At 29.2% G+C, this 23,338-nt stretch overlaps 5 protein-coding genes across 6 annotated transcripts; 2 read left to right on the top strand and 3 right to left on the bottom strand.

Moving 5' to 3' along the window:
* Positions 1-1,916: 1,916 nt before the first annotated feature.
* LOC105256914 (glutamate receptor ionotropic, delta-2) lies at positions 1,917-9,238 on the top strand. Of its 2 annotated transcripts, XM_025409161.1 has the most exons (10): positions 1,917-1,979; positions 2,930-3,110; positions 3,475-3,659; positions 4,879-5,066; positions 5,543-5,938; positions 6,304-6,474; positions 6,929-7,152; positions 7,433-7,635; positions 7,877-8,142; positions 8,470-9,238. In XM_025409161.1, exons 2-10 carry the CDS (start codon positions 2,939-2,941, stop codon positions 9,077-9,079), a joined length of 2,415 nt encoding a protein of 804 aa, XP_025264946.1. In that variant the 5' UTR covers positions 1,917-1,979; positions 2,930-2,938; the 3' UTR covers positions 9,080-9,238. The 2 variants fall into 2 exon arrangements, with proteins under 2 accessions (XP_025264946.1, XP_019884848.2); XM_020029289.2 differs by lacking the exon at positions 1,917-1,979 and having other exon boundaries at positions 3,035-3,110; positions 3,488-3,659.
* A 174-nt stretch (positions 9,239-9,412) lies between these two features.
* Positions 9,413-10,798, bottom strand: LOC112638106. Its single transcript, XM_025409156.1, has 5 exons — positions 10,490-10,798; positions 10,139-10,248; positions 9,956-10,054; positions 9,664-9,783; positions 9,413-9,533 (listed from the first exon to the last, which is right to left on the bottom strand). Exons 1-5 carry the CDS (start codon positions 10,796-10,798, stop codon positions 9,413-9,415), a joined length of 759 nt encoding a protein of 252 aa, XP_025264941.1.
* An 804-nt stretch (positions 10,799-11,602) lies between these two features.
* Positions 11,603-13,778, top strand: LOC105256913 (acyl-CoA dehydrogenase family member 9, mitochondrial). Its single transcript, XM_011267192.3, has one exon. The coding sequence runs from the start codon at positions 11,695-11,697 to the stop codon at positions 13,576-13,578; it is 1,884 nt and encodes a 627-aa protein (XP_011265494.2). The 5' UTR covers positions 11,603-11,694; the 3' UTR covers positions 13,579-13,778.
* Positions 13,779-13,996: 218 nt separating this feature from the next.
* LOC105256912 (programmed cell death protein 2-like) lies at positions 13,997-16,662 on the bottom strand. The gene is made up of 4 exons (XM_011267191.3): positions 16,196-16,662; positions 15,314-15,747; positions 14,776-15,228; positions 13,997-14,678 (listed from the first exon to the last, which is right to left on the bottom strand). The coding sequence occupies exons 1-4, from the start codon at positions 16,304-16,306 to the stop codon at positions 14,414-14,416; spliced, it is 1,263 nt and encodes a 420-aa protein (XP_011265493.1). The 5' UTR covers positions 16,307-16,662; the 3' UTR covers positions 13,997-14,413.
* A 316-nt stretch (positions 16,663-16,978) lies between these two features.
* Positions 16,979-18,681, bottom strand: LOC105256911 (protein fuzzy homolog). The gene is made up of 5 exons (XM_011267188.3): positions 18,524-18,681; positions 18,042-18,434; positions 17,775-17,972; positions 17,438-17,637; positions 16,979-17,348 (listed from the first exon to the last, which is right to left on the bottom strand). The coding sequence occupies exons 1-5, from the start codon at positions 18,599-18,601 to the stop codon at positions 16,979-16,981; spliced, it is 1,239 nt and encodes a 412-aa protein (XP_011265490.1). The 5' UTR covers positions 18,602-18,681.
* Positions 18,682-23,338: the final 4,657 nt, after the last annotated feature.

The following is a 23,338-nucleotide window of genomic DNA, read 5'->3' as shown; positions in this document are numbered from 1 at the left end:
TTCCTTATACCTCTATTTATCTTGTACAAACTTTTATTCTTAGTTGGCGCAATTATTTTATATCACTATTTTAGACAATATGACAGTCGGATACAATTAGTTCATGCTTCGCATGAACTTGGCGCGAGACACTATTGTGTCTGTTGATTACTTCCTTTTTCAATAAAAACAAAACTAATACTAACAAAATATTAACGCAATATTGTTTAATTTAAAAGATTATGAGCATAAGAATTTGGAAAATATTATTCTTATATACAATTATAAGATGTAAATAAACTCATAAATATTTTAGATATGTTTGCAAATTTTAAAATGATAATGTATTTAATAATAATGTATGATAATGTATTTAATAATAATTAATAATTTATATTTGATAATGTATTTAATAATAATATATATTTTTGAATGTTTTATTTAAAGATATGAGAAAATAAATGTTTATAATTTTATTTAAAAAATATGATTTATTCCCTTTCTTTTTCTTTTTAAAACTTATTTTAAATATAATTCTTAAAATTTCCTTTTTTCCACCGACATAGAGCATGTACTGCGTTATCCATAATTAAACAGTGTACTAAATGTAGTCAGATAAATTCAAAAAGATAGAGTGTGAAAACATCATTTGTCTTTCTCTCTAACAAGTAAAGGTACCCAACTGTCACTCACGGATTCTAATGAAATTTTGTATACTTGTAAAACTATGCAAAATAATACACACGTATTTTTTTTTATTTGCGAAGAAGCGATTTTAAGGGCAGAAACAACCCCTTGTATATATGGGATGGATATGCGGATTTCGTATCGCAAAAAATTTAAGTTTCATAAAAAATTGCTTCCGACAAAAGTTGTAATGTGTAAAAAGATCTATTTACTGACGCCATGAGTTTGACCTTGAATGGTGTCGCCAAGATCAGGACAAAGCTACTTTGAATTTTTGAAAAGGAACCCTTCACTTTTTATTGCATTCTTGAGACCTTTTCGAGACCTTTTCAAAGCAATATAATTTTACTAACTTTAAGTAAGCCGTTTCGAAGTTATCGAGCTTTTTATGGTCTCGCTCACAAAGGCTAGTTAAAACGAATTATCGATCTCTGTTATTCATAACTGTAGTGCACGGATATATTTTATGGTTATAAAGGAGAGGAGAAATGGCCTTCACACATTTTTTTAATAATGATTTTTATTAATAATAACACAACTATGAAAAATAAAAAGTAGCATTTCTTTAAATTTAACATCTTAATGTAGAAGAAAAGGAAATAGATTATTAAATTTCTCCCCTATCATTGAACAAAACTAAAATTGAAAATTAAAATAAATTTTTTGTTTCTAAAATTTGAATATATGAAGAAATATGAGTCGAGAAAGATATCGATAGCGATTATTTTACAAGATTCCACTTCCAATTCGTTTCAATTTATATAGTGCGCGATGATTCGTTTCATGAGACTTCTTGCAAGGAGATCGAATCGCTATCGCGGACTATACTATAGTTTAATGCCGTTGCCTTCTGCATTTATTGTTAAATATGTGCTCAAATGAATGAAATAATATGAAAATCAGGCAAAAAATGAAATTTTGCGATTTGAGATAAAATTCGCGATTTGAGATCAATTTCGCATTTTGTCGCGGCATAAAATCTTGCTCAAAAGTTGTTGGTCGAATAAAAACAGATATACAACTTCAGCCTGTTATATTTTGATAAAATTCGCGTTTTCGCTTAATGCGAAAAGTTCCCTAGTTATTTCTCACTTCTGACGTCACTATTTCAATATAGCTGCTACTCACGAGTCTTAATGGCAAATAATGATCATTATTCACGCAACTAATTTATTAATGGACAAAGGTCTATTCTGATTCCTATCTTTGAAGAACTGCAAATCGAAATAGCATTTCTAAAAGAAAATTCATTCTTAGTATGTGATCGGTTGTCGTTACTGAGCCTGTTTCTTGAGAGAATCACAATAAATAATGTAAGTAATTCGCGGTAATATCGATCAATCAGTTATTAAAACAGAATCTGTTTTACATAAAAGAACTTGTAAAATATTTATTATAATAAAAATTTTTTTTAGCTATTTAATACACAACTCATTAGTATCTCATATGTAATAATTTTATATTAAGATACAAAGTGCAAAATTTATTTGTAAAAATTTTTCTATAGCTGTGTATTTATATGTGTATTTACCGATTCTTTGTAAACTTATTTATATAAAAACATCCTATTTTTTTTATAAACTAGAATTATTATAAAACAATATGTTAAAAATCTAAATTACTTAAAAAAAGTTTTCTTTTCATTAGAGAAAAAGATTAAATTTTCACGAAAAAAATCTTGTAATATACAAATAAAATTATTATTGATCAATATTGTAGAATATCTTTATTCTTATCTATAATACATATTATTCTGTATAAATCAATCTTATAGAATTAAAAAAAATCCTATAAAATTAAAAAAAAAAGAAAGATAATTTAAGGGATTAAGAGAGAGAGGACTACATCTGCTCGATCAGAAGTGACGCGCACGAAATCATGAGTTATTTTTGCTTTTTTCATCGTTATAGCAATTAACGTCAAGCTTTCTTTCTTCTTGTCGTCAAAAATTCATCATCTAGTTGACGTTTGTATCGACACGGTATTCGGATGATGAATTAAAAATTGGACGAGTCTCGACAAGCGATAGCACATCACGATTGTTATACTTTTACATTCTTGAAATCATCTGTTATCCGTAATAAAATTAACCAATCAAATAGCATACCTTCAATCATATTTAATCTGAATTTAGAGTATTGCATTATTCAGATTTAATAATGTCGTGTATAGCATTGTTTTTTTATTTATTAAAGTCAGTGCGCGATAAAGAACAAATTTTTAATCCATTTCAAATGTAACAATATTCTTATTAATTTTTCAGATTTGAATAATGTCGATTGTGCTTAAAGAAACAAAATTTATGCTAATGATATTAACGGTAACTCACCTTGTCGCCAAACCTTGCATTTTCACATCACCATTGACACTACAATTGATATTAGAATACGCCGAATGGAGGTCTTGGGATCAAGTGGTTCTTTTCGATAATATCAGCCCATTTAGTAAGTAATTTTTTTCTTAATAGTTAAATTTTAAAGGAAAGAAAAATTATCTATGAATTAACAGCCGACAATAGAATTATTTTTATCTCTAGTAAGCGAAAAATAAATCGGGTAGATTCTTTAACTTTTTTATCTCTCTTTACAAGTTAATAATGAACGCGTACCGCGTATTGAAAATTAAAAAATTTAATTAATTTCAACAAAATGCTTTTAAAGAAATAATATATATGAAAAAAATTCTTGGGTAAAATGTCCGCTATATTTTTTAAAAGAATTCATAGAGTTGGAGACGAAGCATTCGAATCGTATTATCAATTAAATATCGAATAAAAATAGATTTAATTGATTGCGAGCGAATGTATAGATTGTGCCCTTAGTTATGTCCGGCCGTTGATTGAGTGCTTTGGTGAAAAGGGCATCAGTGTGTCTTTACAATCGGCAACAAATCCAAATATACCAGAAGCTCTTACGATTCCAACTCATCGCATCGGTTCTATTGTACTCTTGGACGGACTCAATTTAACATCGCCTGATAATATTATTCAAATGGTACGACTTTAATATTTATATGTATTTGAAAAAAGTCGGAAACGAACATTTTCAAGCTAAATTAAATAAATACACATTAAAAACTTCTTTTGTTATACATTACATAAGATTGTGTAATTTATATATTTTTTTAAACAAACTAAATAGTTCATATATATATATATATATATATATATATATATATATATAATATTAAAAAAAGTATATATATATACATATATATATATATAATTAAAAAGAACCTTTTAATGTTATGTAGATTTCGTGTGATTACAATTTCTTTTATTACAATTTTATATAGATTTATTTCCCATTCTGTATTTTATAAAGCTTATTTTTGCAGATATTAAAATTATTAGTATTTGAAATTAATTACAAGTTAATTTTTATATTTGTTCGCGCGCACGTATGTGTGCGTGAGTATACGTGTATATTTGTAATATAATATTCATATTTAATACAATTTGTAAAAAATTACAAATATTTATAAATTGTCCTAAATATTAAGAAATTATGCAGTGACAACAGTGTTTAATTATCGTTAAAAAAGAATTTTATACTTGCAAAAAAATCAAGAACTGTTTAAAATATTTAATATTAAAAATGTTTAATCTTCTATAAAAATATTGTATAAATATATTAAATATTTGTGTTAGCAAAAAAATTAGTTTATCAATTTTCAATGGTGTAATAATCGCAAGCGACTTTAATAATGACACGATAAAACCATTTTTTTACGGTCACTGAATTATTCCCCACAGAGGAATTAATACAATTATGCTTCAACTTTCTAGATATCAAACATTTCATAATCAATAATTCTGTTTCATGATAGAATTAGGTCGATTACATATCGCCGTTTTATCTTTGTTGTCAATTTTATTTTAGACTCTTTATTTTTTATATTAATATGTTTCTTATATATAATATATTTTTTTTCAAATTATTATAATCTCTGTGTTGTTTTATTTTAAATTTAATATCTTTTAAATTAAATTAACAATTTAAAAATGGAATATGTATACAAAAATTAGTGAAAAATGTCTTTTTAATACTTTTTTCTTAAAATTTAGAGTTAAAACTCCAAAATGATTGACATCTTAGTAACTATACTTTATAAAAATAATTTTATAAAAAATTACACTAATTGATAAATTTTTCTTCAATCTTGTAACATTAAATAATAAACTATTATCAATCTGAGCCAATGTTTCGACAGGCATCTCAAAAATTTCTATTTAACTATTATATCTCCTGGCTTATGGTGACTACAAGAAACACCGACTCAACTATCGACATGGTTCTTCGAGATTTAAATATTGGTATCGATAGTGATGTCGTCATAGCTACTTCGCCACTATTAAATGATGCCGTCTCTTGGAAATATGCACAGAAATATCGAGATAAGTAAGACATGTATATATAAAGTAAAATATATATATATATATATATATATATATATATATTTATATATATATATATATATATATATATATATATATATATATAAATCCTAAAATATACGTATTATGTGTAAAATGTGATTTATGAAAGAAAATTATTCGTTTATTTAAACATATTAATTGTTTTTGCTCGTATTACATCATACTGAATCGTAAAATATCGTTTATTTTAATATCTACGAAATTTTCACATTTGAACATGTTTCATTTATGTAAACTTTAAAAAATGCTAAAGCTTTTTAATTTAAATTATTGAAGTGGAATATAAATCTTTTTTCATTTTTCTTTTTTTAAACAAATTATGTTACACTATACTATATTATTAATAATTAAATTATTATTTAATAATTAATTAATTTAAATTATTAATTAATTATAACTAATTTAAATTAAATAATAATCAAGTAAATTTTATTACAGAATATGTCGATCTTTTCGACATTACGGCGATCGTTTCGAATTTATGGGACCATCGAAACGACGTAATGTCGAAAACGTCACGATCAATCTAAGCTACGCCACTTTAGAGAATCGCTCAGTATCGTTTTATTTGATGCATACTTATAAAATACGTCATTCTGACAATACAAGTCTCATTGTCCGATATCTCGGTTTCTGGAATCCGGATTCTCACACCCTCAAACCGCCAATAAACGTGAAGCTAAGAAGCGATTTTAGGGGTCTTCCTATTATTTTTGGTATATTGAATGGAACCAATGATGGGCAGACAGATATTGCAGAAACAGAAGCTACTGCTAATGATATCGCACCGCTTTTGGACTTTGCTACTATTGTTACCAACAGCGTAAATGCTAGGTAAAAAGAGTACTTAAATTATTTAACATAATTATCACTATCACTTGATTATATTCAAGTACAATTTTTTTACACAAAATACATACATATTCAAGAAATTTAAAAAAAAATATTTTAGTTTAAAATGCAAATATTTTTTAAAAATATTCAAATGCAATAAAATAGTCAATCATATCAGTCTATTTTCTCATATATTTTCTCTACATAAATTATTTTTAATTTTCGATAATAAATATCATGGGAAAAAAATAAAATTTTCGAAAAAATAAATCATAGTTCAGAATAATCCGTTGCAAAACAAAACAAACAAGTGAATGTAATGGAATTTTAATCTAATGTTGAGTGAAAAATAAACATTTTTGCAGTATCGAATTGATACCGCATGAAAAGCTTGGTACGTTAACTAACAAAATATGGAGCCATCTTCTCGGTGATGTTGTGGCAGGTACTGTTGACATTGGTTTGGGATATATAACGTCGAATGATGAGGAACGTTGGACGGAAATGACATTCAGTCATCCTCTGATACGTTACATGTCAGTAAAAGTTTTAAGTAAAATTGAAAGCATCAATTAATTGGCAAATAAGCTACATTAAACATTTATTTCAAACTTATTTTCATTTCTTATGTAAATATATTCAATGCAAATATTCTCTTTCCTGGTGATATAGAGAAAAAAAAGAATTACAATTCACATTTATATTTAAATTACATTTATATTTTAAATTCAAAGCAATGCAAATGCATAAAAAATTATATTTTAAATTCAAAGCAAAGCAAATGCATAAAAAACATTTTAAAAATTAAAATTTAGTTTTTTTTTTATTTTTGTTATAATAATAAATTTAAAAAAAATATGAAACAAATAAAAATGCTTCTAAATAGCAGAAGATATTTGAAACTTTATAAGTATAACTATATATATAATACTTATATATACTTCTAAAGTAATTTTTTATTGCATGATTATCAATCAACATTTAACGCAGGAGAAACATTTATTATCATCCATTGGAGACCGGCACGATGAGGGATATATTTCTGCAACCATTCGATAACCGATTGCTCGGTTGCGTCGCGGCAACATATTTTATAATGTTAATCGCAATGGCGACGGTGATTTACGCCACAAAAACGATTTTGCATAAGGAGGAAAGATATATTGGAATCGGGGAATCTGCTCTTTGGTGTTTGAGTATCATGTGCATGCAAGGTTTCTTTTCTTTCTCTCTCTTTTTATTATAAAACACAGACATTATTATATTATACTAATCTTATCACTTTTTTCATTTAAAAAAATATACAGCATTATAATATTGAATTGCTTATATCTAACAAAAATATTGCTTTATCTAGTCATAAACAAATATAATTTTTGTATATGTATATAAATTTATTTATTTAATTTGAAAAATTGTGAATTAGCTTAGTATTCTGTGTGTTAATTTCATAATTGTATTCATAAAGTACATTCATAACGATTGGAATTTTAGGGTCACCTTGGAGTCCTCGAACCCCATCTGGAAAGACTCTGCTATTATTCAGTCTTATATTCTCTCTCGTAATGTACAATGCCTACGCCGGCTTCATCACGTCCATATTATCGGTACAGGTCACTGGAATCAAATCAATCACGGATCTTCTCCTTAATAACTTCAAATTAGGATACAGTGTCGCCGACGATACATATATAAGAGTATTGTAATCAATATGTATTATAATTATTATTATCGGTTGATTATACTTGGTTATAATTTCTTTACACAAAATGCACACCTTATTATTTATCAAATGTCAAGAAGATTTTGAAAGATATTCTACTTTATCGAAAATTCTTTTTTAGAAATCTTTAAAAAGATTTTAAAAATTTTGCTTAAAAAAACTGATTTCAGATATATTGGTATTATCATTCGCATATTATATCGTTTATCTTTCAGAATGCGAACGACAGTAATCTCCGTCAATTGTATATAAAGGCATTCAATAGTCGCGAATCTCGCTTGGAAACAAGAACCGGACTTATGAAAGCTGTTAAAGGACGATACGGATTCTTTGTCAGCGCGACTCTTGCACGACGAGCTCTCAGAACAACTTTTATACAAGAGCGATGTATCTTGAAAGAGCTATTACTTCCACAAACGCTTACAGTCGTCGCACTTCCTATGGCCAAAAGTTGTCCATACAGGAAGATCATCAATCTCAAGTACATATATAAAATGAATAAAATTGTCAAATTTATGTCATATTTTAAAACACATTTTATACTAGGAAAAAAATTATTAAAATATATTTATAGATTTTTAATATAAATTAAAAAATTATATTTATAGATTATTAAAAATCTATAAATTTATAGAAATGCATTTCTTAATGATTTATATCTTTATAACTACTAAATTATTATATAAATACATGTATCTCTTTCACATACTTTCTTAAAAAGTATTATAAATACACGTATTTTTCTTATCCTTTCTTAAAAAGGTCTCTTTAAAAGATTTAATATTATATTCATAAATTTTGTTTACAGTATATTACGTATATATGAACGTGGCGTCTTGGACAAAATACAAGAACGGATGTTGCCGACGATGCCGCGATGTGCGGCATCAGCGGCCTTTCATAGCGCAAGACTTACAGACGTTTATTCCGCATTTTTCCTTCTAACGGCAGGTATACTCATAGCGATTTCCATCGGAATCATCGAGAGGATATGGAACAAACGAAAACAGATGCATAAGACTATTGTGCGCAGTCTACGCGAGCATCATTTGATACCGCATATTCATTTCCATCATCATCGTCGTGATCACGATCGCTTCAACCCTCATCTTCATTCTCATGCTGCTCTTCTAACCAATAGATTGCGTGGCTACGATTCCACGTATTTGACAATGTTGCAGAATCAAGCTCGTCAATTACAGTCGTTCGTCGGTTTTCAAGAGCGCGACACATCTCCTGAAAAATCGAAAGGCCCGGGTCTGAGGCCGCGTTTCCATATACGAAGATCGGTCGGTCCTAAAAGAGCGTCTTGGTCTTCCTTCTCGGGCTTATCCAAAAAGAAAGTAAGATCGATCGAGAAAATCCTGCCGACTTCGAATGTGGAAACCATTCTTAGAACCCAGGCCTTTCACAATTAATTGTCCTTTTGTCGTCTCAAAATCTTTTAAGAGTTATAGAAATCTAATTTTACTCTAAAAATAATTATTACGATGTCTATCATATTTCAAGATAATTCTTCAGCTCCCGTCAAGATAATTCTTCACATCGCATCATACATCGCGTCTCTTGAAAGCGTTTAAAATTATTATTATACAATAAGTACTTTCCTTTATTTAAGTTCTTCTTTTATTTAAGTTATAATTATAAATATTATTATGCAGATTATTAATGTGTATAATATTACATGTATAATATTTTATATATAATCTTTTAAATAATATATCAAAAATATACATGATATAAATCTATGATCAATTATGATTATTATATTTGGCTAGAATCTTCACATGAGCATTGACAATTTTCATAGGCCCTTGTCGCTTGTGTATACTGTTTATACCTCTACAATCTCGTAGACTGCTGATTTCATTTCTGTAGGAAATATAAAAAATTTTAATCTTTATTTGTTCCTCAGATGCATTTAATTAATCACTTAATAAACTAGAAAAACAAATGAGAATTAAAGAAAAAGAATTTTAAATTAAAAGAATATGCATTACACCTGCAAAGAATATTTTCTAGATTGAGAATATATTCGTCATCTTCGCACCATTTCCTCCAATTTTTGTATAATCGCAGCTCTTGTATTTCATCAAGATACTCATGACACATATCTTTTAAACTAGAGAATTTTATGATTAAAGTATCGTAACAAAATCAGAGGATTATTTTATGATAAAATAATTAATATATATATCGATTCTATAATAAAGAAAATTTAACGAAATTTTTCTTCTTTTTATAAAAATTAAATTCTTCCTAAGCTAAATATAAATTTTTTTATAACATTTCACTTTTTCTCCCACAATCCATCGGCGGATGAAGCAACGAGCTTATCGCCCGGTAATGGAACGGAAATAAATCGCTGACCATCAATTTCTCGCAAACTATAACTGTAAGAATTTCAAAATTCGCGTTACGTTAGTAAATAAGCATGCTACGCAAAAAATTACACAATGAAGAAATAAAGCATTTACTGTTGAAAAGAGTGATCGCAGATGGTTCTCAGAACAAACACGACTTCCGTATCATTCAACCAGTCGTCAGGCGCCATTATATTGTGAATCTCCAACAGAGTTTGATTAATCTGAAAGTAAATTGTAGAAAAAAATGTATCTTTTTTAATCCAAGATTAAATTCTTATATTTATATTATATTTTATTATATTATATTTATTATATTTTTATTATATATATTTATATTATATTTATTATATTATATTTTAATATTTTACGCATTTATATACTATCCATTTATATTAATAAAAAATGTTTGTAATGTAAATGATTGTAAATATAAAGAAATCTAAAACTGATCCTTAGACGAACCTCCTCGGCGACGACCGTACACATGCTGCATCTAACGCAAGCGGATGATAAATCCACGTATAACTTGCCACATATGCTTACGGCACAGTTATACGGGATCCTCATCACTCCAAAACCGGACGAGCTACACTCGCAATAGGGATCAACAGTGACATTCGAATCTTTCAAAGGATTATAATGAATTGCGGTGGAGTAAACATGCTCGTCGCCGCTTTGACGAGTGTGTATTTTGACGAGCTTGCTAAAATTGCAGCCATTCAATATGAATACGAGTAAAAATAGTATTACTGATACCGTTCTCGAGGACATTATTTCGACCTCGTCATGTTTTTTAGAGACAATTCTTTGACACGAATAAATAGATAAGTAGACTAAAAAAGAAATAATAGCAGTCAACTAAAGCAATTCTATAATGTAGAAATTACAAATTCAAATTTTTTATTTTAACAAAAAGTAATATATAATTTGTAATTTTTAAATTAATCTCTAATATAATCTCTTACGAAAAAACCAATTCTTATGAACTCCTTTTAATTTGCATGAAATATCCTAATATTATTAATATGCTGTGTAAACAAATCAGGTTAAAAACATATATTAAGAAAACGACGAAAACAGATGAAGCACGGAACTGTTTAATATTCCAAAAAGCAAAATATACATGCAAAACATGACATATGAGCAAAATATACATGCAAAATATGACATGAGATATGAGAGTTATACATTTAAAAATTTATATAAATAATTCATATACAAATCTTTTCGATGACAGTATTGTAAAAGCTAAATGAAATTCAAATGATGTAATCAATTACGCCATTAAAAGTTTTTTCATTTTATTTTAGAAATAATTCTTTTCTTTCTTTCCTTCGGCTTTACTTATATACAATTGTTGCAATATATAAACCTACAATTGCCGTCAAATATAGGCATTTAAATAAGCTATTTAAATGTCATATAAATGGCAATGGATGCAATTTTGTTCTGCTCCTTTCGGATAAATTCGGTTCGAGTCGCTTCATCTATATATTTTATATATCTATGACTTCATTATTTCGCGCATGCGTTTTAGCCAACACGGTATAAACTGTGATTTGGTAGTCTATTATTACGTATTCTATGAGGATGTATGATACATGAGATGTATACATATTTTCTGTACTTTAGCAAAGCTTTAGAAAAGTAATTTTAATATAACAACGATGTTGGCACGTCAATTTCTGTGCAGAAAATTACTATGGCATTCCTCGTGCAGCTGCGTATCCGTTCGATATACGCAAAGCGTAAGTCAACATGCACTAGATACGATAAACTTCGAAATGCGATTGCCGACTCCTATAACGAGACAACGACAACGGCAACCATTCGCTAAAAATTTATTTCTCGGCGTATTTGACCACGAATTAATGTATTATCCCGAGCCGCAAACCAAGGAAAGGCATACACAATTTTTCGAGTGGCTTCAACCCATCGAAAAGTATTTGTCGCAGAATCTGGAAAATCCGCAAAGTGTCGAGAAGGATGATATTCTATCTCACCTGAAAGATCTTGGAGTCTTTCGGGCGCACGTGGATGAACAGTACCTCGGTTTGAACTTGAATCAGACAGAATTGGCCAAATTAGTAGAAGTACTCAGCTGTTTCCCCTGGTTGGGTTCCTACATAGTCAAAAATCACATCATGCCTGTTCATATCATCTCTACAATGGCTTCGGAAGAACAGAAAGCAAAGTACTTGCCGAAAATAGCGACCGGTGAAATCGTTCCCACGATCTGCTATACCGAATCCGATAGTGGAATAAATTTCAATAACATCAAGTCTATGACAATATTGTCAGATTGTGACACGTTTTATACATTGAATGGTGAAAAGTTGTTTGTAGCCAATGGACACGACTCGAATCTATTTCTTGTATTCTCTCGATCTGGCCATTCTCAAGCAATCAGCAGTGGGCAAAGTACCTTGTCAGTGTTTCTGGTAGACTCCGATATGAATGGTATTACCTATAAGGATATCAAGAATCTAGTGGGACTTCATAATAGTTCTACCTGTACAGTTGCTTTTAAAGATACCATAATTCCAAAGGATCATGTATTAGGTGAAATAACATCTGGAATGAGTATATTGATAGATTCGCTCGCGCCTGGAAACAGAAATCTTGCTCCGCAAACAATTGGTATATTAAAAACTTTTATAAGATTATTAACGAGGCATGTACTGGAGAGGAAACATCTGGATGAAAATATGCATGAGTATGAAAGTGTTCAAGAAGTAATAGGTAAAATATCGACTGCTTTATATAGCATGGAAAGTATACTGTACTTTACTACTGGCATCATGGACATGTATGAGAATCAGGATTGTACCCTCGAAAAAGCTATGGTAGAAATGTATTGCGTAAATGAATGTATAACACGTATTTATGAAGGGCTACAAATCATTGGAGCACGAAGTTACTTGACAGAGAAGCCTTATATACAAATCTTAGAAGATGCATTATCTTATACATTGTTTGACTCCTACAATATTGATTCTAACATGTACATATCTTTACTTGGTCTACAACATATGGGCAAAAATTTGCACCAACATATAATGAAATTACGAAATCCACTAGAGTTTCCTCAACATGTATTAAATTGGGTCTTTGGTAAAGAATATCAATTAAAGCTACACATTGCTGAACATCTGCATCTGTCCTTGAGAAACGGTGGTGAATTACTGGAGAAATGTATCACCAGGTTAAATACTGTCGGAATATTAATGCTACAACGTCACGGTAGTGAAATATCGAATCGACAAATGGAATTACATAGAATAAGCGAATTAGCAACGAAAACATTCGCATTACTAACTGTTCTCTCGCGAACTTCTAGAGCCTATTGCATCGGCTTGAGAAATGCCGATTTAGATCGACAATTGGCCAACATTTTTGCGATTCTTGTAGACAATAGAATCAAAACTCTCACGGATGAAATCACATCAGGGGAGTGGGTTAATGGTGACAAATTGTACAAAAATATTGCCGAACTTATATACAGTAACAAAGATTATTTTGCCGAACATCCGTTAAGCAGAAGTTATTAAACATTCATTTTATATTAGATTTGATTCCTTTTAGAATACAAATATGCACATGTGTATGTATAATAAAAAGAAAAATAAACAGTTATCCCGGAAATGTTTATTAAATGTATGTGTTGAGCAATGTGTTTAAATTTCATAACCACATTGGTTAAGCATCTGCAGAATCCATAAGATAACATAGATATATCTGTAAATTAATTTCAACCAAACTATATCTACTATTTTATAAAATTAAATTATATTCTGTAAAGATTGTTCTATCAGTCGCCAACAATTAGTTACATAAATGCAAGAATACATAGAAAATAGTATTGTTTATATTCATGCAACTAGCTGTTTGCGACTAATGTAGAACAATCTTAACAATATATATATTTATAATGCATCTCTAATTTCCTCTAAAAATAAGGAATGTACATCATATTCCACCAATATTCTGTATTTATCAATTTTACAGTTATATCTTACATATTAAGATCAATTTTGTGTATATGTGTATATGTAAGTGTAGTGTGTGTTGCGCAAAAAGTAAATTAAATACTTTTAATCAGACTTTTCTATTGGGCATTCCTAAAAATTTTTTAATCATGAATCACATATTGCTTAATATAGTTTGAAATATACTCGTAATGTTTCCACTATGTCAACCATCATTCACTACTTAGAATTTCTGACAAATACATGAAGAGGTGGACGGTATTTTTTTCTACAGACGTAACATGACTAGTCTTAAATGCATAAATATGAAATTCTATGTAGGATCATTGGAAGAACCTTAGGGGAGAGAGACTTCGCATTAGTAATTTCCTTATTTAATATTTTACAACTAGTTTTACTATAGTCTTTCCGCTTGAACAATAACCTGCTCTTCCCGATATAAATCAGTCGCGGACCAACAACTTCTAATGCAGGTGTATATTAAAACAGTACCGAATTCAATCTGGAAATTCCGTTCACTGCGTGGATTTAATAACAACTTTGGTATGATCGTCGATAAAACTTGTAACTCAAAAATCATTTCATCACCACAATTTCGACATTTATCAATGCAACCACTCAGCGGATATAATAATAACGGTGCAGAGTTGTCTCTTGAATAACTAAAAAATAAAAATATATATACTATCATAATATATCATCCATATGTATAATATAAATGCTTAGATATCAAGAATGAAACATAATTAATGATTTTACCGTAACAGCTGCCCAGGATTTCTTTGTATTCTGCAAACAAAATTGTGGAACATTTCATCACCGTGCTTAGGAATACCTTTCTCGTACTTTTCCACATCCGTTTCAATTGTCTTAGCATTGCCGGAATCTGGCGTAAATTTCATCGATGGATCCGGATTGCCATGCTGATATTCAACTAATAAATCTCGAACGTGTTGGGGCACATCTGTACTGCAATCTTCTTCATCAACCGAAAGAAATATTTCGTCGAATGTGTATTTAATTTCTTCATTCATTATTTGCAGTGGCAATGGAGTTACTTCGTGTAATAAACTAACTAAATCACATTGCGGTCGCGTCGGAGTATCAATACATACAACTTCGTTTTCATCTCCATCGATCTCTGCTGAGGCTTGAGGAGAATCTAAACGACCTACGGCGCCTCCACTAACTGGAGAGTCCACACTAGTTGGACTGTAACATTTATAAAAAAAAATATAATTATAAAATGATTATTACACATTTTACACGCACATACATAAAATAGTTTTATACAAACCTATTTGCGTTTGGATCATCTACACGCAACATAGACAATTCTTCTCGTATATCTTGATCTATTTCTTTATGCAAAGAAAAATGAAATTGTAGCGGATCATTTTCCAACATGTTATTCCCATTTGGTTCTGACGCATTGTCATTTACATTATCCCCCCAATCATCTGCATCAGATAACCAAGCTGTTGTGGATGGTACATTAACACTCCCAGAGTCTGGAATACTTGTACTTGTTTCATCTTCTAAGTGCTGTATTCTCAGGCATGTCCAACTTTTATTTTGATTCCAGCAGTTTGGATTAATACATGCAAATATGTATAATGTCCGGTGATATTTTGAATTATCTAATGGTGCATACAACTGGAGTGCTAAGAGCTGATACAAGCCACAGAGTCTGCATTGTGGTGACAATAATGTATTTTTCCCATAACAATTCTAAAAAATGTAATAACATTGTATATATTTTATTATTATATAATTGTATAATTACATATCAAGTTTTATTGCAAATTAATAGTTTAAAAATTTATACTGTATTCTAAGAATGTATATATATACATACATGGTGTATATTGAATATAGTTATAATATGAAATTGCTTTATAGAATAATTTTATAATTTTATTAATATTATAATTACATTCAATTTCAACAGTACAAATTAAAATTCACGTAAATTAAATGAATTTATTCTCTTTTCCATAAAATAAAAAAATATTCCATACATATCATTGGTTTATCTCGTTTGATATACTATTCATCGTTCACAATATTTTTTAATAAATATTTAACTCCAATCAAAGTAAAAATCATGATAGATGAAATTTTTATAAAAATGATTAATTTTATTAAAAATAACTGTTTTATTCTTTATTCTACCCACCGGATGCCCGCCGATCTTATTCGTCGTAAAGTTGAGTAAGGGCCGATGCTTGTCCGTGACATACTCATCCTCGTATCCGAGGTACACTTTCATACGATTGTCGCAAGCCATTTAAACCATTCAATCGCAGCTCTACATTGGAAGACTACGTACGTAGAGCTCCAGAACACCTGACACAGCCGTTTTACTTACGACCAGGACAGCTGACACGCATCAGTAACGCTTGACGCGTGCGCCTTCGCTGGTTCGCGCATTTCCCTTATCGATTTTTTTGAGCTATCAAGTGGACATTGCGAGTATTCTCGTTATGTAGATGCTTTGTAAAATCGCAAAGATGTCATTCCAATTCCCGCTTTGGATCAAAATACCATATGAATGAGATATATTGATATATACGCAATACATAATGAAACGTATTCATTGTATTTATGTAAATGCATTCTCTATAAAACGAGATATTTAGATAATAAAGAGAAGAAGAAAGGAAACGAAGTATAGAAATAAAATTGAAACTAATATATCCATGTATAGTTGTATATACTTAACAGAAGAGATTACCTCTACATTCTCTATATTCTATTAGAGAAGTAATGTCATTTTAAACATAAAACATAAAAAAATAGATATTATATCTATATACATCGGTATTAAAAATAAAAGTGAATTTAGGCATGATACAGTATATTTGCCTGTGATATTATGAAACAATAAAGAGTACATGTATAAAATCAATATAAAAGAGTATTCTTTATTTTATACATTATGTAAATAAAAATTTCTAATCTACCAATATATTTGTTTATCACTAAATATCATTTTTAATATTTTCTGACTAATCAATCTCATGGTATGAGTAGGTACTACAGATGTATATAAAACACAAAGGATGTAATCATTATGTTTTACAGCATGACATTTATGATACTCAGAACATAAGTATGTTTCCTTTGCTCCAGTAAATTTCCAAGCATTTGTAATTACCTTTTCATCACTATTCTCTTTATGTTCAACTGATAATCCAAACATTTCAACTGCTTGATGATAAAACGTTCGTAAAATATCTAATCTATGCGATCCTATCACACGATTTTTTTCACATTGCAAGTTTCTGCCAAGTACAAATTTTTCTACTTTGTAATTTACCAGTAGAAATCTAAAATATTTATTAAATATTATATGACAAATAATTGTCTCTTAATATAATTGTCTATTAAATGTAAATAAATAATTTATTTCTATTACCCAAGTGTTTCATTATCTAAAGAGACTGATGCAGGTAAATTTCGTGGATAACATTGTTCAACAGTGCATAATACATCCATATTACTCTTCCAGCATTGTACAGCAAATCTCTCAATTTCTGTTAATTCAGGATTTGGTCCACATAATGCCAGAATTTGTACATGATTAATAAGAGTAATAGCTACTAATCTGAAAGCCACCTAAACAGAATGTTACTATATATGTATATATATAATTTATTTATATGTATTTATTTATATATATATTTTACTTAATTTTTTAAATGTATATATATATATATATATATATATATATATATTTCTTAAAAAATGCTTACATTTGGACTTTTGCAAGGTAAAAAAACTGGAATATCATATGTAGTACAAATACTCTCCGAAGTAATTGCTATCGTTAACAATTTTCTTTCCACAGAATCTAGAGACCACCAGCCCTCTGTAGCAGCTGCTACACAACCATGTACCAGAACACATCCATATATTGAGTCTAGATATTCCATAAATCCTTCCAAACAAGTCTTGAATATATATCTATTGAGTATTATATATAATTTTATGCTGTATATTTCACAATAAAATTTAAATACCTGAAGCAAAATATTTTCTGAGGATATGATGCATTCTGTCATATTAACTATATTGGTTTTTGTAGAAATTTTATCTCCTATGTCTAAACAATCCATTAAGCTATCAATAATAGAACTACAGAGACGCATGTCCTTCTTAAGTCTTTCTATATTCTTAGAATTTTTTATTTCATCAATGCCAGTGAAAAGAACCATTGCACCAAAAGTAGCATCCAGAAATTTATCTAATATATATTTTGTTACTCCGCTTGCAATTGCTATTAATATAATGCATTGCTCAAATTCTTTCCATATTACTGTCATATCTGACAAGTCGGTACTTAACAGACTAATATCTTGAGATTTTAAGAACATATGGACTCCATTGAGGGAAGCAATTTTCGAAAATGTCATCTGCAAATAGTTTCAAAAATATATATACATCTAATTTTATATAATATACAATTAAATTTTTTACTTTAAATATATAACTTATACGCAACTGTATCATTATCTCCTTTCTGGCGAGAAAATAAAGGAATCCCTCCAGAGGAAGTTAAGCACATAACATATACCGACATTCTCGCTTTAATATTTTGCAAATATTGCAAAACTATTATTATTGACACTATTATTATCTTTGAATCTTTAAAATTGTAAAAAAATATTCTAAACTTAAAAATCAACCATCTTAATTAATATCTTAATTATTTATTTTATTTTATTATCTCTTATCATCTCTCATCTCTCGGGAATTTCGGAATATCAAATATCAAATATGCTAAATAAAAAGTAAATAAACATTTAAAATTGACAGACTGTAAATGATTTAAACTGCGGTCGGATAGACATCAGAAAAGCTTCGAGATGTTCGATTCAACAACCAATCAAAACAAAAAGAGCAAAAGTGTCTTTTTCTGATTGGTTAAAACGCAATGCTTTGAAGCATCTCTAACGTCTTTTCGACCACAGATTATAAACACAGGTATATAGTGGCTCTGTCTTCCCTCTTCTCTAACTAATTGCACTAGTGTAGCAGTGCAGCTGAAAAGAACAGACCTAGTGTAAATTGATTGAAGCAGCCTTTTCATTGACGCTATTTTTAGCGTCAATGAAATTGCACCTTAACAGTTGGCAGCCCTACGAGATAGGCTGTGCAGCACTGCGCGTATATAAAATAAATTTGAAATCGCTTCTAGCCTAACCATCTTCACGCGATCGACTTTATTTGAATTGCACGGCATCGCATCGAATTATGATGCGGCGCCGATTTGTTCGAACGTAATTCGGGACATCGCGATGCTGTATAAGCGTCGAATGAGCACGAATTGTCACGCAAATATGATAAATCACATCTCCTCACCGTTCACCGGCTGTTCCACAGGCCGCTCCACTCGCTCGCCTCGGGACGTCCCATTCCGATCTTGATGCACACGATATCATCAACGCGAACGCGCGACACTTTATTCGGCACTCCCGATATTCGCTCGCATCCGATAATCATCATCAAGGGCGCAAATAACGCGACGCGACTTCGCTCCATCTTCGCGATCGCGCTATCACTGAATTGTCGAAAACGACTGTCGCGCACTTTCACCGACATATTATGAAAGTCGCGCGATCATCCTTGGACACTTTCGACGCTCTTTCACTCGCGATATTCGTTTAAAAACGGTTAAAAGATGCGAAAAATGCGGACGTACGACGATCCGTGTAACTGAGTATGACTCCGATTCACGTATGACGCGTATAACGTAGCAATGACGCGTATGACGTAGCAGTCACGCGCCAACATGGCGGCCGAACCATTGCGTATTCGTTTCTGCGCATGGCCATTCCTGCGCGCAACTTTGATTTCCGAATATTGTCTACGGCTTTAATTAATAGCACATAAATATATAAAGATGGAATCAATTAATCATATTGGTCATATATGTAGACTTGTCCGAAGAAATAAAAAAAAATTGAGATATATTTTTAATTTCTTTTTCTTTTAGTAAAGGATGGAAATGTCTATTCATAGGCTTGTTCTTTTTTCCCTCTTTCGTGCAATTTCGATTCAATATATAACGTAGAAAATTCATAGTATATTATGCTAATGATATGAATTACGAATGATTCGATTGTTTTATCGCGCTTTTCCAAAGTCAAATCTTATAATATTTAGTTTTGCATTTTAAAAGACTGAGAGCGATTCATATACAGAGTTTGAAGAAATATCCAATGCACGACAAATTATACTTGCGTTGATTAGTATTCATCAATACCGAACTGTTAATCGCGAATACGTACAACACTTTCACACATTTTTTTCGCAGAGAACGATATACGAAATGCAATATTTCACGCCTCGCGTTTCACTCATGCGGCCATCTTTCTTTGCTGTTTAGTATCGCCATCTGCATTCGCGTTAAACGCCAGAATTACGTAGTCCAGATACTTCGACTGCCGGTAAAGTCATCATTTTGTGCATGTCGGTAAATTGTTAGAATCGCGTCGCGCAAGCATGATTTTTTTATTTGTAACATAACAAAATATGTAATTAAAAATTCATGTAAAACACGTGTTTTTAATCAAATTACATATACTTATTCCGTTACTCTAATACTTGTACGTTAACAGATTTAAGTTACACACATTGCATAAAGCTTCCAGAGAAAAATATCCAGAGGCACAAATATTTTATTAGTTAAACGAAAACCATGCGAAGATGAAACAATAGATTAAAGAAGCCGTATAATCATTGTACTTTTATGTATAAACGTTTCACAAAATAAAATCTTTATAAATGAAGTGTTACATTAAAAATATTAGTATAAAATTAAATATCCATGTGAGATTTAAAATTTTTTGTCCTTTTTTTTCTTTAGAATTTTTTTATTTTTTTTTTTCTAAAGATTCTTTAAGCGAGAACTGCTTCTCTCACAAGACTATTGAACAATTTGAATATTTGATATTTTTTTAGTAGTTTAAATTTCGTGAAAAAATTCGAGAGAAAATTAGATTTTACCGTATTACTGCACATATCGATTAAATGCTATATCAAATATGTAGTGTAAATATTTTAATTTTTTTGTATATGATCTATTTTTTATTCTATCGATGTTTTCATAGTGATGCACCTTTAACATTTTACTTCATATATTTGCACTAAAAATATATTAAAGCAAATTATTTTGCAAATTTATTATTCTAATTTTTATTTAGAAAGACTAAGATTAAAAAAGACGTATGCATTTTTTCAGATATTTCTATTGAAAAAAACGCATCAGATAAAACTGACTTTCCTGTACATTTTAAATGTGCCAAAAGATTTGCTCTTTATTCCACTTACTGCAATAATGTACACTAAAAATGACAGATCTATATTAAAAATGATAGATCTATATTTAGTAGTTGGAAAGAAAGAGACAAGAAATGAAAAATGCATCTAGAGAATTTAAAAGAATAAATATCTAAAAATAATAATACATAAAAATTAATATTATGTATTTTTTGCATGAGAAATGTGGGGCGCACATTTATGCATTTATTTATTTAGATGAGATTTACTTTAGAGCACATTCAGTATTCAACTTTAATTTTATTTTCTCTTTCTTATGATACAAAAACTGTAATAATACGAAGAACACAATACGCTTATGTATATTAAATAAATTTCCAATATAAATAAGTTTTGTGATCTTTCTCTCTCTCTCTCTCCTTTCTTTCCGATGTATAGTACAAATTTTTAATATTTTCGCAAAGCACTTGATCTATCATCGAAAAATTTCGAAGTCGCTTACAATCGATTTTCTTGCTTCTTCTATCCATTAATAACTCACGAGAATGTAAATATCCTATAAAATATAAACTGAAACCTTTATTTTTTATTTTATTGGTTTGAAATTTTATTTTTATTTAATTTTAAAGAATTAGTGAGATTTTTGCGATTTAAAATGACATTAAACACGACGTAAATAATAATTTATAATTTAGTCTAATAATAAAAATTTTTTATTATATATTTAACAATAAAATACATCCGATTTATGTCCTGTTTGATGTCATTTAATTGTAAAATTCTTATTATTCTATTAAAATTAAAATTAAATAAGAATAAAAATAAAATTTTAAACTAATAAAATAAAAAATAAAAGTTTCAGTTTTTACTTTATAGGATATTTACATTCTATTAATTGTAAACGAATACAATGCAGTTTATTTTTTATGATAAGATAATGCTTGCAAAAAATTATAATATTAAGTAAAAGAAGTATCATGTAAAAGACTTCAAAACTCTTTTGATGATATATGTATTATATGTCATCTGGCTTGCTCTTTATTTACTTTTGCTCTCTCTTTCAATAACCTCAAGAACTTTTCGTTATCTGTAATAATTAACGATTTTAAATGTCCACAAAATAATAATTCAATCTTTTATAATTTATTTAATCTTTTTGAACGTAATTAGTATTCTGTAGATTAATGAAATTATATATTCCCCTCTATATAACACACAAACATGTTTTATATTATTTTATTGTAGTTTCCATAACAGCAAAATATTTGAATATTTAATACCTATACCCTAATACTAAATTGTAAAATATAACAATTATAAAATATAATTAATATTAGCAGATTTTATATAATTGCAAGCTATTTTTTTCGTTCTTCATTATTACTATATAATTTTTACTTAACGCTATCCTCTTCTTCGAATCTTTCGATTGTTATACTGTCGCATTCCTAAGATAATAGGCACATGCATTTCCTCCTTCTTGATGTTTGTTGGAATATCTTCCATAGTTATTTATCTTTAGGCATTCTTAAAAAATATTCAATTCACTGAAGCGACTTTTCTCTATTCTTCCGATTACTATTTCTTTTTGCCTCCAATTTATTCAAAAATATTAATATAACATACATAATTTATATATATGATTAATGATATATAATTTATATATTATATATTATTATTGTATATTATTATAATACATATAATTTATGTAATTTTTGTGTATCTCTCTTAGTCAGACTCTTCCCCTTCGACCTGTCCGGCATGGGTGACCCTACTGATAACTACAGCTAATATTCATAGTCTGTTTTTATATTTAAGGCCGTCTTCAGTCAAAGAAAATACTGTGACCACTTCATTGACTAAATAAAATTTTAAGATACAATCTAAGATAATTTTAAACATAAGAACAGATTATATATGAATACTGGCCTACGTTACAGCCGGCATAGCTCTTAGGTTCATTAGAATACTCAAACCTCCTCACCCGGCAAATGCCTTCGTTAAGGTGGAGATACAATCGAGGAGGTAAAATTTT

This window comes from Camponotus floridanus, unplaced genomic scaffold, assembly GCF_003227725.1.
Source record: "Camponotus floridanus strain SB8 unplaced genomic scaffold, Cflo_v7.5 scaffold246, whole genome shotgun sequence".
NCBI lineage: Eukaryota > Metazoa > Arthropoda > Insecta > Hymenoptera > Formicidae > Camponotus > Camponotus floridanus.
The sequence above is the reverse complement of the archived record's forward strand: the minus strand, read 5'-3'. Positions and strand labels throughout refer to the sequence as shown.

Bases quoted from the DNA above. Each gene is read 5' to 3' on its own strand.
- LOC105256911 (XM_011267188.3), bottom strand. From the start codon at position 18,601: ATGTCGGTATATGTTATGTGCTTAACTTCCTCTGGAGGGATTCCTTTA. The intron at 18,435-18,523 runs GTTGCGTATAAG...AACTATTTGCAG, and splicing joins AGAAAGGAGATAATGATACA to ATGACATTTTCGAAAATTGC. The intron at 17,973-18,041 runs GTATTTAAATTT...TATATATTCAAG, and splicing joins CAGAAAATATTTTGCTTCAG to ACTTGTTTGGAAGGATTTAT.
- LOC112638106 (XM_025409156.1), bottom strand. From the start codon at position 10,798: ATGTCCTCGAGAACGGTATCAGTAATACTATTTTTACTCGTATTCATA. The intron at 10,249-10,489 runs GTTCGTCTAAGG...ATTTACTTTCAG, and splicing joins GTACGGTCGTCGCCGAGGAG to ATTAATCAAACTCTGTTGGA. The intron at 9,784-9,955 runs GTGAAATGTTAT...AAAATTCTCTAG, and splicing joins GATGGATTGTGGGAGAAAAA to TTTAAAAGATATGTGTCATG.
- LOC105256914 (XM_025409161.1), top strand. From the start codon at position 2,939: ATGTCGATTGTGCTTAAAGAAACAAAATTTATGCTAATGATATTAACG. The intron at 7,636-7,876 runs GTATTGTAATCA...TTTATCTTTCAG, and splicing joins CCGACGATACATATATAAGA to AATGCGAACGACAGTAATCT. The intron at 8,143-8,469 runs GTACATATATAA...TTTTGTTTACAG, and splicing joins AGGAAGATCATCAATCTCAA to TATATTACGTATATATGAAC.
- LOC105256913 (XM_011267192.3), top strand. From the start codon at position 11,695: ATGTTGGCACGTCAATTTCTGTGCAGAAAATTACTATGGCATTCCTCG.
- LOC105256912 (XM_011267191.3), bottom strand. From the start codon at position 16,306: ATGGCTTGCGACAATCGTATGAAAGTGTACCTCGGATACGAGGATGAG. The intron at 15,229-15,313 runs GTTTGTATAAAA...TAAATGTTACAG, and splicing joins GATGATCCAAACGCAAATAG to TCCAACTAGTGTGGACTCTC. The intron at 14,679-14,775 runs GTAAAATCATTA...TTTATTTTTTAG, and splicing joins AATCCTGGGCAGCTGTTACG to TTATTCAAGAGACAACTCTG.